Below are 14678 nucleotides of genomic sequence, written 5' to 3'. Positions count from 1 at the left end.
GAAAATTTTAATAATGAAGCTTACAGGCAGTGAGTCCAGAGGCAGGCAGATAATACCAAGTACCTGAAGCAGTATCAGGTAGATGGCAGATAATACTGTAAGTAAATCCAACAAACACAGGAACACTAAACACTGGGTGCATCTCATTTCTCTTATTCATGTCTCCTCGCTTGAACCAGAAGTTCTGTCTTTACGACCATCCCAAAGCTCTTATTTGTGCTCTGAGGATTGAGGAGAGATATCGTAGGAGCCATGAGTGAGGATACACGAGAGCATCCTTCACGGAAGTCTTTTTACCAGTCAACACGCCCCTTTACTGGATATCAGCTATTGATTAGACGCTGCCACTGATCAGACTGTTCTTATACATCACAACATCGCCAGAACAACGATCATGACTGGCTGAATGGTCCGCTGTGCCCGCACCATGAAACACTCCAGTCAGTTTGGGAAGTTGAGCGAGGGAAAAAAAAGAAAGAAGAAGAAGAGCGAAACAAGGAAAAATGAGAGAACCTGCCATGGGGAAGGAGGAGAGGTAAAGAGGATGGTGGAGCAAACTCAGCGGAAAAGTAAGCTGCAGCATCGCCCACAAATGTATTGAAAAGTGGGAAAGACACTTTGGGATGCTGAGACCTGTTGCAGAGTCCGACAACAAAGCAAAAGAAAAAAATCTACCGCCGACACAAAAATCAATCACACAATGCTTGCAGAGAACATCAGAAAAGGAGAAGCTGGAAACAGCAGAGGTCAAGCTGGCAGGGTTTTTAGCAGAGCACAACATTGCAATGAGGGCCACAGACTATCTGGTGGATGTTATTTAAGACATATTTAAGGACTCAAAAACAGCACAAAACATCACTGAAACGTCACTGAAAGCTAGATGTTGTCGCTCTGAAAAATAATTTTCATTATGTAAAGCCAAATTACTCTTTATTTTCTTTGTCAGTTGTCTTGAATACTGTTTCTCTCAGGCGGCAACCTCCGGGTCTGAGCAGGGAGGCAAACCAGGAAGTGCCTTAAGCTGCATTCTACCAAAGATTCCAGCAGGGGGTGCTAAGTGTGGCTGCAATAAAATTCTGTCCATTAATTTCAATGCAAAATGAGAAAACTTGTCACTTGATTTATTACCTCAGAATTTTTTTTAGGACAACACTATGGTCTCAATAGCTAGTAAAAAATTTTTTCTTCAAGACAATTTGATGTTAATAGTTCAAATAATGGCCCCATTTAGAAGAAAAAAGAAGATAAAGAATCATATGATTTGGGGCGTGGCTACCTTTGATTGACAGGTGGCTAACAAGGCGAGTCGTCATTAGGAGAGAAACAGAACAATGCGTATCCACGGCAATGTGTCAATAAAGTTAAATATAACGCTATATAGATATAAAAAAGGAGGTTTAGCAGTTTGGTTTCATAACTTTGACCCTTTCACACTGTATTTTCACTTAATGAAAGTTTATTTCAACATTTTGTTCATTAAAAAAGAATTGTTCAGCATTTGGTTGGACTAACAGACACTCCAAGGAGTCGCTGAATACTTTTTTCACCTCTGGATGTATGCAGATTTTGCTAGATTAGCTTAGCCATAAAGAAAACCCCAGCTCTCTGTGAAATGCTCAGTTACTTCCTGAGTAGTGATCACATGGTACGACTCGACAACTTCCATTTACCTTGTTATGTTACTCTTAGAGGGATCACAACCAAAAAGACATTTATCATAAAACAAGTATTTAGACAGCGTACAATAGAAATACAAACTCCAAACCATCAAGCAAGATGAAGATGCAGGTTAGGGAAATGTGGATGCAATTAGGGGAATTGGGTTGTACGTCAAATCTTCACTGTCTCCCAGGTGTTTGCATCAGTGGCTAATTCTGAGTCAGGCCCATGTGTCTTGTCAGTTGCTCTCCTTCTATGCATGACATCATATATCAAGCTAACAAAAAGACTCCTGTAATAGGCATTACCATCCTCCAGCCATTTGCAGCTTGCAAAATTGTGTCACCCTATGCGTGTGGCATTTAAGAGTGCAATCCTGCATTTAAATGGTTATTTGGAAATGTTGGATGTATTGTATGGTAATGTAAAGAACGTGTTTGTTAAATGTGTGCTGTTTTTGACACACATTTGTTTTATTGAGCTTGTTAAACGGGTCTTTAGTTTAAAATCCATGAAAAAAGCAGAGTAAGATTTAACAGGATTTGTATGGTCATCAAATAAACAGATTAAACTGTGTGGTGTTGTTTCCATGATGATGAAATGTAAGGCAAAGCATAAGGCTGTACGTGTGTCTGTGTGTGTATCTGCAGGACATCTTCAATGCTGTAATCAAACAAAACCCGTTCCTGGTTCACCAACTGCCCTGCTTCTGGAACGTCCAGCTGTCTGACCACACCCGCTCTGAGAAATGCTACAAAGACGTGTCAGACCTCAAGGTGAGACCCTGCTGCGTCCCCACTATGCTCACACACAGTCACTTCAGACATACAAGGCTTGACCTACATTATGGCTATAATAAGTCCATTTCCATGCTCATTTTATGTCCTATAACACTGCAAAAAAAGAAAAGTTGGGTGAACTCAAAAGTTCAAGGCAACAAACTTCGATAAAATTTTAAGTTGGACAATTAAACTAAATATTTTAAGTTTTGTTTTTGAGTTTGCTCAACTCAAATTCTCTGGCACGATTGTAACACCACTATGAATGTCAGCTAATGTTGCAACCACAATTTTGAGTTAGCATTGATACGCTAATGTCTACTCTTGTAGCTGTAACAAGCAGCGCCGCTAGCGTCAATTAACCGCTAGCGTCAGTTAGCCGCTAGCTTTCGCTAATGACCGAATTTCACAACAAAGAAATAAGAGTTAGCAGAACTATTGTCCCTTGTTTTGAACCCCAACTCAAAGATATAAGTAACAACATCTCACAAACTTGTTTTTGAGCAGACAACTGGCTTCCTTTGTTGTGCTAACTTACATTAGTGCCCTAAATGTCAGTCATTTATATTTCCAAGTTTTACCAAATTAAATCACTGTTTTAGGCCAAAAAATACAAGTTGTTTTTTTTGCAGTGAAGTTGTGTACAGCAATTTTGGGGTTGATACCAGTTGTTTAACATTTTTGCTGCTAAATTATGCCTTTTTTATATCAAGCGTCAACCAATCCATCCAGATGACCACATTTTGACACCAACACCCTGAGGGATGCCATAGAAAAATCCATGCTGTGATTTCTGTATTTCAGGCGATTGGATGGCAAGCAATCAGTCAGAAAAAAGGGCTAATTGGACTCAACTGCAAAAGTTTCTGGGCACATTGCGAAAGGAAGGGGTACTTTAGAAAGGGGCACATATGAAAGGAAATAGTGAGATGCTTGATTAGTTAGTGAGTTTGGCCAGACAGTGCTTCCGATGTTTGAATGTTTGAAATGTTTTCCTTCAAAGGATCAGTAGAGACTTGGAGAAAAGGCTAGGTGTAAATCCCAGGACAAGGATATCTATGATTTAGTAGAATTCAGCTTGTTTACCAGTAACAGTACCCTTGTCAACCTTTTCATTGCTCTCCTCTCTGTGGTTCTTGTTTACCAGGTAATCCACTGGAATTCTCCCAAGAAGCTGCGAGTGAAGAACAAGCATGTAGAGTTTTTTCGGAACCTCTATCTAACCTTTCTGGAGTATGACGGCAACCTGCTGCGGCGAGAGCTGTTTGGCTGTCCCAGTGAGGCTGACCACAACAGCGAGAACGTAGGTGGAACTACTTATGTATTTCTGGCTGCGGTGATGCACAGTACATAGATTGATGCATGTTATTTTGAACTGTAGTTCAAAAGCATAAGTTTCACCTGAAAACTTAACTATATACCGTTAGTAGCATGTGCTGAGGTTAGCACAACAATCTGATACAGGAACTGGAAGACCTGCTTTGGTCCTATAAATGAATTGATTAGGAAGAACAGAGAGTTGTGTATAAGACCTGGGTATGAACACAGAACTTTGCACTTTGTGGAAGTTACAGCTTCATGCTCCCTTCACTTTCCTATTGGATACTGAACCATAGACCTCAGTAGCAGGAGGACCGGTGGGGCTGCAGCCTGTGTAACTTTTGGAGTCTAAGATTATATTTTTTATAATTAAAAGCCTTAATTGTATCTATGTTTTTCTTTGAAGTTGTAGTTTAAACAAGCCAAGTGATATCCTGTCACCCACTTGCACTCCTGCGATGCAAATTTACATTTACCTATCATATGCATTGTTTATCAATACATTGCAATGTATGTGCATTGCCAGTTGTGGCGCCATTAGCATGCATGATGATTACACATTGCAAAAATGAAGAGGCAGAATCAAAAAAAAAAAAATTGATCTTTCAAATGCAAGCAGACTGAAAGTGATGATCATGCCACTAATCCAGATTCTGCATTTACCTCTGCTGTGTCTTTGGCCTTGACCGCGAACCCTGGCGAGCTTCAGTCTCAAACTGTTGCTACTACCAGTCCACCTTCGGTGGCTGCCCGTCCTCCTCCCTCTACAAGCCACAAAACCAAGTCTTGCAGCCACTGTTCAAGTGAGTACTGCAGGGATCTCACAAAGCCTCATCAATTTAACTACCCTGCTGTGCTGTAGAAAACTATAAGGGTACAGGGGACTCTTTCTACACAATGAGCAAGATTAGTTCAATGTCATTGCTTTAAAGAGTTTAACTGGCTTACATTGTTACGCCTGTACAAAAAAAGGCTAGGGGAAAAAATAAAAAAAATGCAAGGTGTTTTCGCAATTCACAGTAAATAATGTTTTACTGACATTTAGGGAGCATACAAAAAGCAAACATCAAAGAGTCTTTGGCTCAGTTTCAGATGTTTGTGCCACAGCAACTCAGTGTGGCCAAACAGCTAGACATCACGTTAGCATCAAACAAGAGGGTCAGCAGAGAGATGCTAATGAGACGGTAGCTTCTCTCAGTTTTCTCATATGCCAAGGTGTTGCCATAGACAATAACATAGCACAGTAAACTTCATACACTGATGCTGCTGAGATCATAAGGACTGTCCCGATATAACGCGCTGGATAAACAAGAAGAATTCCATGTCTCCTGACAATTAATGAGATCACTCATCTGATCCACGTGATGTTTTACGAAAAGGTTCTGTTACCTATTTAGGATATTTTGCAATACTCACAGATGAAACCAGATATATATCAACAAAGAACAGGTTGTTACTGTGATTTTGTTTGGTGAATGGCACATTTGTTTTGATATACCTAAAATCTATGCTCACAATTTTCACTGCGCTAAATAACATTTTTAACATGGGGCTAAGTATTAGCTGTTTTTTGCAGAGGGATTGGCTATGATGATGCTGCAGCAATGTCAGGACACTTAAAGGGAGTCACTCCAAGTTTAAAAAAAAAAAAACACAATCCTGCAGCTACACTTGGGAAACAATGCAAAGACTATAAATAGAAAGGAACTCTAGAGCAAACACTCTATCCTATATTATGGACAATGAGAACTTTAAAGTCAGGGGGTATGCATCCTTGATATTTGCATATAACCAAAGATGTATTGTCCCTGGTGTGGCATTTCCCGTACTAGGTGAAAGTGGGGAGAGCAGAGGAGCATGATATAAGTCACCATAGATGAAGATGAGGGATTGGGGGTGCTGATTTTGAAGCTTGGAGACAACAGTGTGAATCTGATCTGTAGCTGCAGCAGCAGCAAATGAGGGTGGGATGTACACAGTTACAGCAATAACATGTGAAAGCTCCCTCGGGAGGTAGAACGGCCGCATGCTAACCGCTAACAGCTCCAAGTCTATCGTGCAGAGTTGCTCCTTCACACTGATGTGTCCATGGTGGCACCACATGTCATTTACAAACACAGTGATTCCCCCTCATTTCTTCTTACCGCTCTGTGTTGCTTTCCTGTCCGCCGGTACGACTTGAAATCCATCCAGGGTGACGTGTGAGTTGGGAGAAAGTTCATACAGCATTCACGGTACTCTCTCTGCAGCCGGGTGAACTCCTCAGGAGTTGTGCTGCTGAAATGTCAGTAATAGACTGTATAAATTATGGAATTATATTTGTGCCAGTATCCTGAGCGAGCAATGATATATTCTGAGCACACAATGAGAGATTTTGCAAGCACATCAATTATATTTGAAAAAGAAATTACACTTGCGCAAACAAAAATGAATTCTGTGCTCCATAAATGTGTTTGCATGTTAGTTTTACTCGTAATGTTCTCTCACAAACTCTTTCCATGGTGCACAAACAGACCGCTGCGCTCACTCGCTCCCCCCATCCCTCTTTCGCTCAAACTCTCGCTCTGCGTGCTCGGGTTTGTTCTCTCCGGGCACTCAGCTTGGCACACACGTTACAAATGTTACAAACAGAGAGCTGGCGGAAGTACATCCTGATTGGCTGTTTGCTCTCCAATTAGATCGCTAGTTACATTAACCCGGAAAAAACAAAGGATATCACATTTAGTGAGCACAGAATATATTTTTTGCTCAAGTGTAATTTCTTTTTCAAATATAATTGATGTGCTATCAAAATATATTTTTCTGTGCTCAAAATCTCTCATTGTGTGCTCAGAATATATATCATTGCTCGCTCAGGATACTGGCACAAATATAATTCCATAATATATAAGGTCAGAGCCTGTGGACTGAACAGATCTTCAGTAGTGCCTGCTCACCACTTACTTCTTGCGTCTGGTGTAAGTATATCCATATTAGGGAGGAGGAGGACAAACAAATAACACAGAATTCCTCGAGAGAGATCTGGGAGGCAGTGGGGTGCAGACAGTGTGGACCAGTGTTTCCATTCAGAACAAGTGGAAACACTTTGACTGTAGACGTGGTTAGATAGATTTTGTATAACCGATTCATTTGAGGCTTACAAAGGGCTTGAGGCACCCTGTAAGTCAGCTAACCTTGGGGTCGGGACCCCAATTGGGGTCGCAAGATGATTTCTGGGGGTCGCCAAATCATTTTGGAAGTCAGCTCTGTCTCCACTGTGTTAAAGTGTTCATGTGTTAATGTGTTTTAGTCTTTTTGGTCATTTAATGTCTTTTTTTGGTCATTTTGTGTCTTTTTTTTGGTCATTTTGTTTCTTTTTTGGGTAATTTTTTGTCTTTTTTGGTCATTTTGTATCTTGTTTTGGTCATTTAGTGTCTTCTTGGTCATTTTGTGTCTTTTCTGGTCATTTTGTGTCTTTTTTGGTCATTTTGTTTCCTTTTTTTGGTCATTTTGTTTCTTTTTTTGGGTGATCTGAACTCTGTGCGTGAGATTGTGTTCAGTGAGCGGGGGTCGCGGACAACATGCATGTTAAATTGGGGTCGCGACTCAAAAAGGTTGAGAACTACTGCTGTAAGTGACCAGCATACTGTAATGACTTTCGGTTACTTTTTTCATTCGGGCATGTTATGCTTCACACCTCTTAATCTTCTAATCTTCTGAAGATCACCATGCTCCCAAGTTGGGTTTTTACAGGACCAGCCACCATGGGGCCATGGGATTGTTAAAGTGTCAGCTTTGTGGTTAGTTAATCACATTATAAATTCCCAGCATGGTATACAAGAGCCAACACTTTTATATACATTTTTATCCCATTAAAGTGATGATTAGACTAATGAAGCCACTGATGGATCGGCTCTAGCAGCACATTGCAGAACAGGCCCCTTCAGGGTCGCAGTGCCACTGCAGCCTGGTCACTCACTGCATCTCCACTAATGGCACTGTTTAAAGCAGTAGTTCTCAACCTTTTTGAGTCTCGACCCCCAATTTAACATGCATATTGTCCGCGACCCCCGCTCACTGAACAGAATCTCACACACACACAGTTCAGATCATACAAACTCAGTTGATACAACAAATTTTGGACAAATAATGAAGCACAAAATGACCCAAAAAAGAAACAAAATGACCAAAAAAAGACACAAAATGTCTAAAAACCCCCACAAAATGACCAAAAAAAGGATACAAAATGACCAAAAAAGACACAAATTGACCACAAAACTATCAAAAAAGATACAAAATGACCAAAATGACCAAAAAAAGGACACAAAATGACCAAAAAAGACACAAAATGACTAAAGGACTAAAACACATTAACACATGAACACTTTAACACAGTGGAGACAGAGCTGACTTCCAAAATGTTTTGGCGACCCCCAGAAATAATCTCGGGACCCCAATTGGGGTCGGGACCCCAAGGTTGAGAATAGCTGGTTTAAAGTAGAGCGGTACAACACACCAAGTCCTCTGCTGACAGCCCTTCAGCCAGTTTTATCTTTTGTTCCTCAAACCACAATGAGTGTGCTTTGTTGATCTTTAGTGTTTATCTTCACTTCAATTCTTGAACACGTTACAAAGACCTGAGGAAATAATGCTGACATACAATGAGTGGATGTTTGGTGTGTTGCTCTGTTACTACATCATTTTTACAGTATGCACACAGTATGCAGAAGGTTTAGTATTAGTTTTGTGTGTGACCAAAGAAAATTGACACGTGCCAATTGGAGAGAGACCGCAATTTACTTGCACTGAGTTATAACCGCTTGATGCTAGATGTTTGTATGTAGGATTGGAGGCCTGGGTCTGACTGGGGCACAGGAAAGCCCTCAAAGCTTAATCCATGCTGCTCCACCATAACCACCCCTAAGATTCAGTAAATGGCATGAGTTAATAAGAAATATATTTTTCTTGTTTCATGTGGGAGTACAAGCATGGACTTACAATAATTAAAGCAACCTACATTTAAAACATAATAAGAGATGTACCAACAGACACTTATAATCCTAATGGGGGATGGTTTGTATTAAACTTTCCCTTTTAATCTAAAGAAAAAATGCACAACACAACACACAAACACAACTCATAGATTTCCCATTGAGTCATTTTCACACTTGGAACATTGCTTGATATAATTTTTCATGTAAGTAGTGTTTTTAGGCATGTATGTGTCTTAACTACGGAACAATTGAACAATGAGAGCTTCTCCTTTTTAATAGCTGGTCTGGAGCTTGCAATAATGTAACATGATATTAATTAGAAGTTTGCCCAAAAGTCATGGGGCAGTAGATGTTTATATTTCAGTTTTGTGAGCACTTTAAAGACCTGTACTCCAAGTTAAAATCCACAAGAATTATACTTTTACCTGGCCTCCTTCTGACACATCATGTCAAAGTGTCCATGGCTTCTGATTATTAGACCCTACACAGCAGCTCTCTGCCTGTATGTGAAAAAGGTTAATGAGAGGCAAATTGTCGTGTTTTATTTGGAATGAAAGCATTATAAATGCAGTCCTTTTAATTTACCCTGGTACAGTTTCATACAAACAACGTGTGTTGACCTGAACAATTATGATCTGTGTATTTTTGCTATGTTTTAATCAATGTGCAGAAGTAGGATTTCCAGACAGAAACTCAGTCACATTCAGAGGCTGCTAAATGTCTTACTGCTGGTGTTCCTCTCCTCTTGGCCCGCAGCTTCAGAAGACTCTGTCGGAGCTAGATGAAGATGACCCTTGCTACGAGTTTCGTCGAGAACGATTCACTGTCCATCGAACGCACCTCTACTTCCTCCACTATGAGTACGAGTCCAGCTCCGACAACACTGATGTCACACTAGTCGCCCAGCTCTCTATGGACAGGTACTGCCCCACAGTGACACAGCTCCATCTGATAAAAATGTAGACTGTTATAAATTTGTTCAGACTCCACTGTATGTAAATAGGGCACTTGTTCTTGGTGTAAAAGGGCACTCCATGGTCCCAAAAGCAATATTAATAATCATAATAATGATAATGCATTCAATTTGTATAGCGCTTTTCTAGACACTCAAAGACGCTGGTTCCTATGGTGATGAGTACGTCATTACAGCACAGCACACCTTCTATCTTCACCCCTAATCTTAGCTGCTAAAGGTTACATCACCAAACAAAATAAAAAAGGGCTAAGTGGTGACCCCTGATGTGTACCTCTCCCTGGCTGGTTATATAAGAGATGCATATATAGGAGATGCAGCCATCTCTCTAACTAATAACTTGAATTGCTTTTTAGTTAATGAAGTTAGGGATATTGCATGTCTGTAAATGTCCTCTACTTGCTTTCTTTGAGTTCTTGTTGGCTCAAGGATGGTGAAGGTGGCATAATTAACCTCAATATATGAGGCACCCAGATGTTTTTTTTATAATTTTATTTTTCCAGTATTTTATTCTGTTTTGCTTGCACAATGCACTCCCTATTGGGGATCATTTAATGCACATATTTAATGTAATGAACAAAAAAGACGTAGACTGTGGTGGACTGAGAAAGGTATTACCGAGACATGAAATAAACCATTAGGTATGTGTTACTTTAAAGATGATCACTTTACATTACAGAGATATTTTATTGTGTAAATATTTTATTGTGTAAATTGTGTAAGAAACTTTGTTTGCTTTAGAGTTTGTAAAAGATAGAAAAAATAACATCTATAAATTGAATACAGCAGGTATCTTCTGCATGTTCAGCGTGAGTGACACTGAGCCAAGGACAGTCTGAACAAAATTACTTAAAAGCTTGACTTCACAGTAAAGCCCACTTTAATGTAAAGGCAAGCCATCTTAAACTTTCCTTGATGAAACAAATATGAAATAAATATCAGTACCACATTTGCATATCGAATTCAAAGCTGAGTAACTTTTTTTTTCATATCTTCACAAAAAGAAAATAAACAAAAAAGCAATTAATGCAGCGGACAGCAATTGTAATGGTGATGTTGTGTACCATGTTGTAACTATTTTCTGTATCTTGCATCAAAATTTTAAAAAATGACTTGAGGTACTTTGTTGTATTGAACTGTACAAAGTTGTAAATCATTTAATTGTGATGTCACCCATCCCTGTGTCCCGCCCTCTGCAGGCTCCAGATGTTGGAGGCCATTTGTAAGCACTGGGAAGGCCCCATTAGCCTTGCCCTTTACCTTTCCGATGCTGAGGCTCAGCAGTTCTTGCGCTATGCTCAGGGCTCTGAGGTACTGATGAGCCGTGGGAACGTCGGTTATCACATCGTCTACAAAGAAGGACAGTTCTACCCAGTCAACCTGTTGCGCAATGTGGCAATGCGGCAGGTCAACACGCCTTACATGTTCCTATCAGACATCGACTTCTTGCCCATGTACGGCCTGTATGAGTACCTCAGGTAAGAAGGGAACAGAGTCAAATGGAACCAAGTTGGCAGTGTTACTTACACATTTACGTTTGGCTTTCTGTGTCTTTAGATTCTGGAAGCACAATTATGATTTTTTTTATGATATATATATATATATATATATATATATATATACACACAATATATATATATATATATATACACACACACAATATATAAATATATATATATATATATAGGCTGATTCAGAAAGCAGTTTTTCCTAATGTAGCACCCAAAGTGCCTTATCTTACTTGTATGACCATCATCACAGCTTGAGTAAAACGCTGTGATGAAGATTTGTCTTGATATATCAGCAGTATTGAACCAATAATTTATTTCCGAATTCTTGAATTTAAAAGGAGTAGAAAGCCCTCTAAAGTGTCTTATTTAAGTCTTACCTTAAATGGGTCAAAGTTTCTGCTTTTCACCTTCATGACAGAAAAATGAAAAATCACAATTCACCAAAAAAAAATCCCAACAACTATATATTGCACATTTATTATTTTGTAAGTAATGAACAGTATGTAATCCAGTCTTGTTTTTGGGTGTTTGTAGGAAGTCAGTGCTGCAGTTGGACATGGCCAATACCAAGAAAGCTCTGGTGGTTCCAGCCTTTGAGACACTGCGATATCGTCTTTCTTACCCAAAGTCCAAGGCTGAGCTGCTCTCTCAGCTGGACATGGGCACACTCTTCACCTTCAGGTGAACCAGGAGCATTTATTTAATTTCTCTGTCTGTGGTAGAATCTATTTTTTCATTCAGATCTTTCGTTAATTCTCAGAGTGAGAGTCTTACTTGTTACTTGTTTTGAGCTACAAATAGAGAAAACACAAAAAAATGTTATGCAATGAAAAAAGGTAATATGTAATCATAATGATGATTAACAGTTCAACAGTGCATGTACAGTTCAATTGTTGTAATTATAGTGATATTACTTCAATTCAATTTTAATTATATAGTCCAGAATCACAAACCACAGATTTGCCTCAAAGGGTTTTACAGTCTGTACAGGCCGCAGGGCTGGACTGGCCATCTGGCATACCGGACAAATGCCTGGTGGGCCGACAGGTCTTATGGGCCAAACGACTTTAAAAAAAAGAAAAGGTAAATAGAGATGGCAGCACCCGGCAACATGTGGTAAGATGCGATTAATGGGCTCTCTGCCTGGCTCAAATATCATCAGCTCTGTCAAAAAAAAAATCTACATTTAGTTTTTGTTGACACTGTCACAGTCAATAATAAACATAGTTAAATGACTACCTTTCTGGCAGTATCAATCAAAGATGAACATTACTATCTTTGTAAAGGTATAATTTATGGCTAGGCTGTTGTATTGGATTGCAGTGGACTGTGCAACCTCCAACTTTAGTTTGATAAAACCTTTTCTGTCCTTGCAGGTACCATGTGTGGACTAAAGGCCACGCACCAACTAACTTTGCCAAATGGCGAACAGCCACCACACCCTACAGGGTGCAGTGGGAAGCTGACTTTGAGCCCTATGTCATGGTGAGGAGGGACAGTCCTGAGTATGACCGCCGCTTTGTGGGCTTTGGCTGGAACAAGGTGGCTCACATCATGGAGCTGGATGCACAGGTAATGTACTCACCTCCACTTACCCAACTCTTACTTTGTATGTACCTTTCTTAACCCTTTATAGGGCCAAGAACTATATTTGGTAACTTCAGTGGATATCAAAATGAGGTCCCCATGTCTCTCTGTTTGGTCGTAGAACCACATGGATTTCTTCCAGCTAATCAGCAAAGATCAGGCTACGTCACAGACGGTGACACCATGACATTTGAGAATATTTCGAGAAAAAAGTTGCAAATTTACTAGATTAAAGTGGCAAATCTACAAGAAAAAAAGTTGCAGATTTAAGAGATTTAAAGTAGCAAATCTGCGTGAAAAAAGTCGCAGATTTACGAGAGAAAAGTGAAAAAAACCCAACTTTTCTCTTGCAGACTCACCACTCTAAATCTCATAAATCTGCGCATTTTTTTCTCGTAGATTTGCCACTTTAATCTAATTTTTCTCAAAATATTACCCCCCTCCCCTGGATCCGTATGCTTTTTTACACATTCTGGCTGTATGTAATATCCTCCAATATTCTCTAGGGTTGAAATTTGGAATTTGCAAGTATTTTAATGAGCGCCCTATTAAGGGTTAACAGTCTGCTTAAGGTCTCAGTATACTTCTTCTGAAACACTAAATTAATAGTCGTAAAAGCTATAAACGTTGAAATGGTAATTTCTTTAGTGATTTTTATGTTTAATGTTCTACAGCTATACAGCAAATGCATATGCGTCTAATTATGTTGCTTTATTATTTTGTCTTCGGTCAGGCTCGGATAAAGTACTCAATATGACCTATTTAATGAAAAGCCAACCCCTGGTTCAGATTTTGGGGTTTTATCCCAAATTAAAAATCCCTCCATTGAAACAGTGTCTCAAATCTTGTCAAAGCAAAGTCCAACCATCCAGTGTCTGTAATATCCTATTCAGGGTAAGCCATTACCAGTCGACATTGTGCGAGAGGCAGGGTACACCTAGGCAGGTTGCCAGTCAATCACAGGGTTAAAGGAAGTTGTAATATTATCACTAAAGCTGAACAAAATATATATAAAGGAAGGATCGCATTTGTGTAGGTAATGTAAATTATGAGTCATGCAGATTAACTTTTTTCGCATCTTTCAGTGCATTGTTTTGGGGTTTTTTATCCACAAGCAGGCAGCTATTTCCATTGAAGCAGCTTGAATAAACACACCGAACAGCAGCATAGCTTAGCTTAGTTTCTCAGTGCCTTAATTTGAACATTTTGTGAAAAGGTTACTTTATATCTATGTAATATAACTGAGAACTTTACATCCATCCATGCTCTGTGAGGCTGTACTTGGGCTACCTACATGGTGCTAACTGCTAATGTCCATGCTAACCTGCTCACAATGCAACGCAATGCTAACATACAAAAAGTTTAGCAGGCATAAGTTTTACCACATTCTCCATCTTGTTAGCATGAAAACTTTTAACACAAACAGCTGAGACTAATACACCATTAGTTTTGTAGTTTTTGGTCATATTCCAAAGTTAACAAATACAAATTTAAATCTAGTGGCACTAGATAAACTGTCAGTGGATCACCACAGTTCAAAAGATTCATCCTTTGTTGATCATGAATTTGACGTCAGTGCTTTCAGTTGTTGAGTTATTTCAGGCTGGACAAAAACAAGTTAGTTACTCAAACTTCCAATCAAGGTTACATTCAGCTGGTGCAACAGCCTGCTCATATTTTTCTCAGGAGTTGGTGGAGCTAAAATTAATATTGGATTGATCAGGTGAACACAAAAATGACTTCAAATGAATGACAACGTTGCTCTGTGTCTGCTGGATGGCCAAAACATATAACAATGCCACTTTGTATGAGGTTTCATAATAAAGACATGAGGTGGTTGTACTACCATCTACACTGCAAAAAAGCCAACTTGTAT

General features: G+C 39.4%; 1 protein-coding gene across 2 annotated transcripts in view; it reads left to right on the top strand.

Moving 5' to 3' along the window:
- Positions 1–14678, top strand: part of large1 (LARGE xylosyl- and glucuronyltransferase 1) — a 79920-nt gene that overhangs the window by 62905 nt on the left and 2337 nt on the right. For both annotated transcript variants that reach the window (XM_059325785.1, XM_059325786.1), the window contains 6 exons: positions 2310–2435; positions 3586–3741; positions 9488–9651; positions 10904–11182; positions 11750–11896; positions 12592–12787. In XM_059325785.1, the coding sequence (XP_059181768.1) occupies positions 2310–2435; positions 3586–3741; positions 9488–9651; positions 10904–11182; positions 11750–11896; positions 12592–12787 (1068 nt within the window). The remainder of the gene's footprint in view (positions 1–2309; positions 2436–3585; positions 3742–9487; positions 9652–10903; positions 11183–11749; positions 11897–12591; positions 12788–14678) is intronic.

This window comes from Centropristis striata, chromosome 22 (assembly GCF_030273125.1).
Source record: "Centropristis striata isolate RG_2023a ecotype Rhode Island chromosome 22, C.striata_1.0, whole genome shotgun sequence".
NCBI classification, from domain to species: Eukaryota; Metazoa; Chordata; class Actinopteri; order Perciformes; family Serranidae; genus Centropristis; species Centropristis striata.
This window is presented reverse-complemented; position numbering and strand designations above follow the sequence as displayed.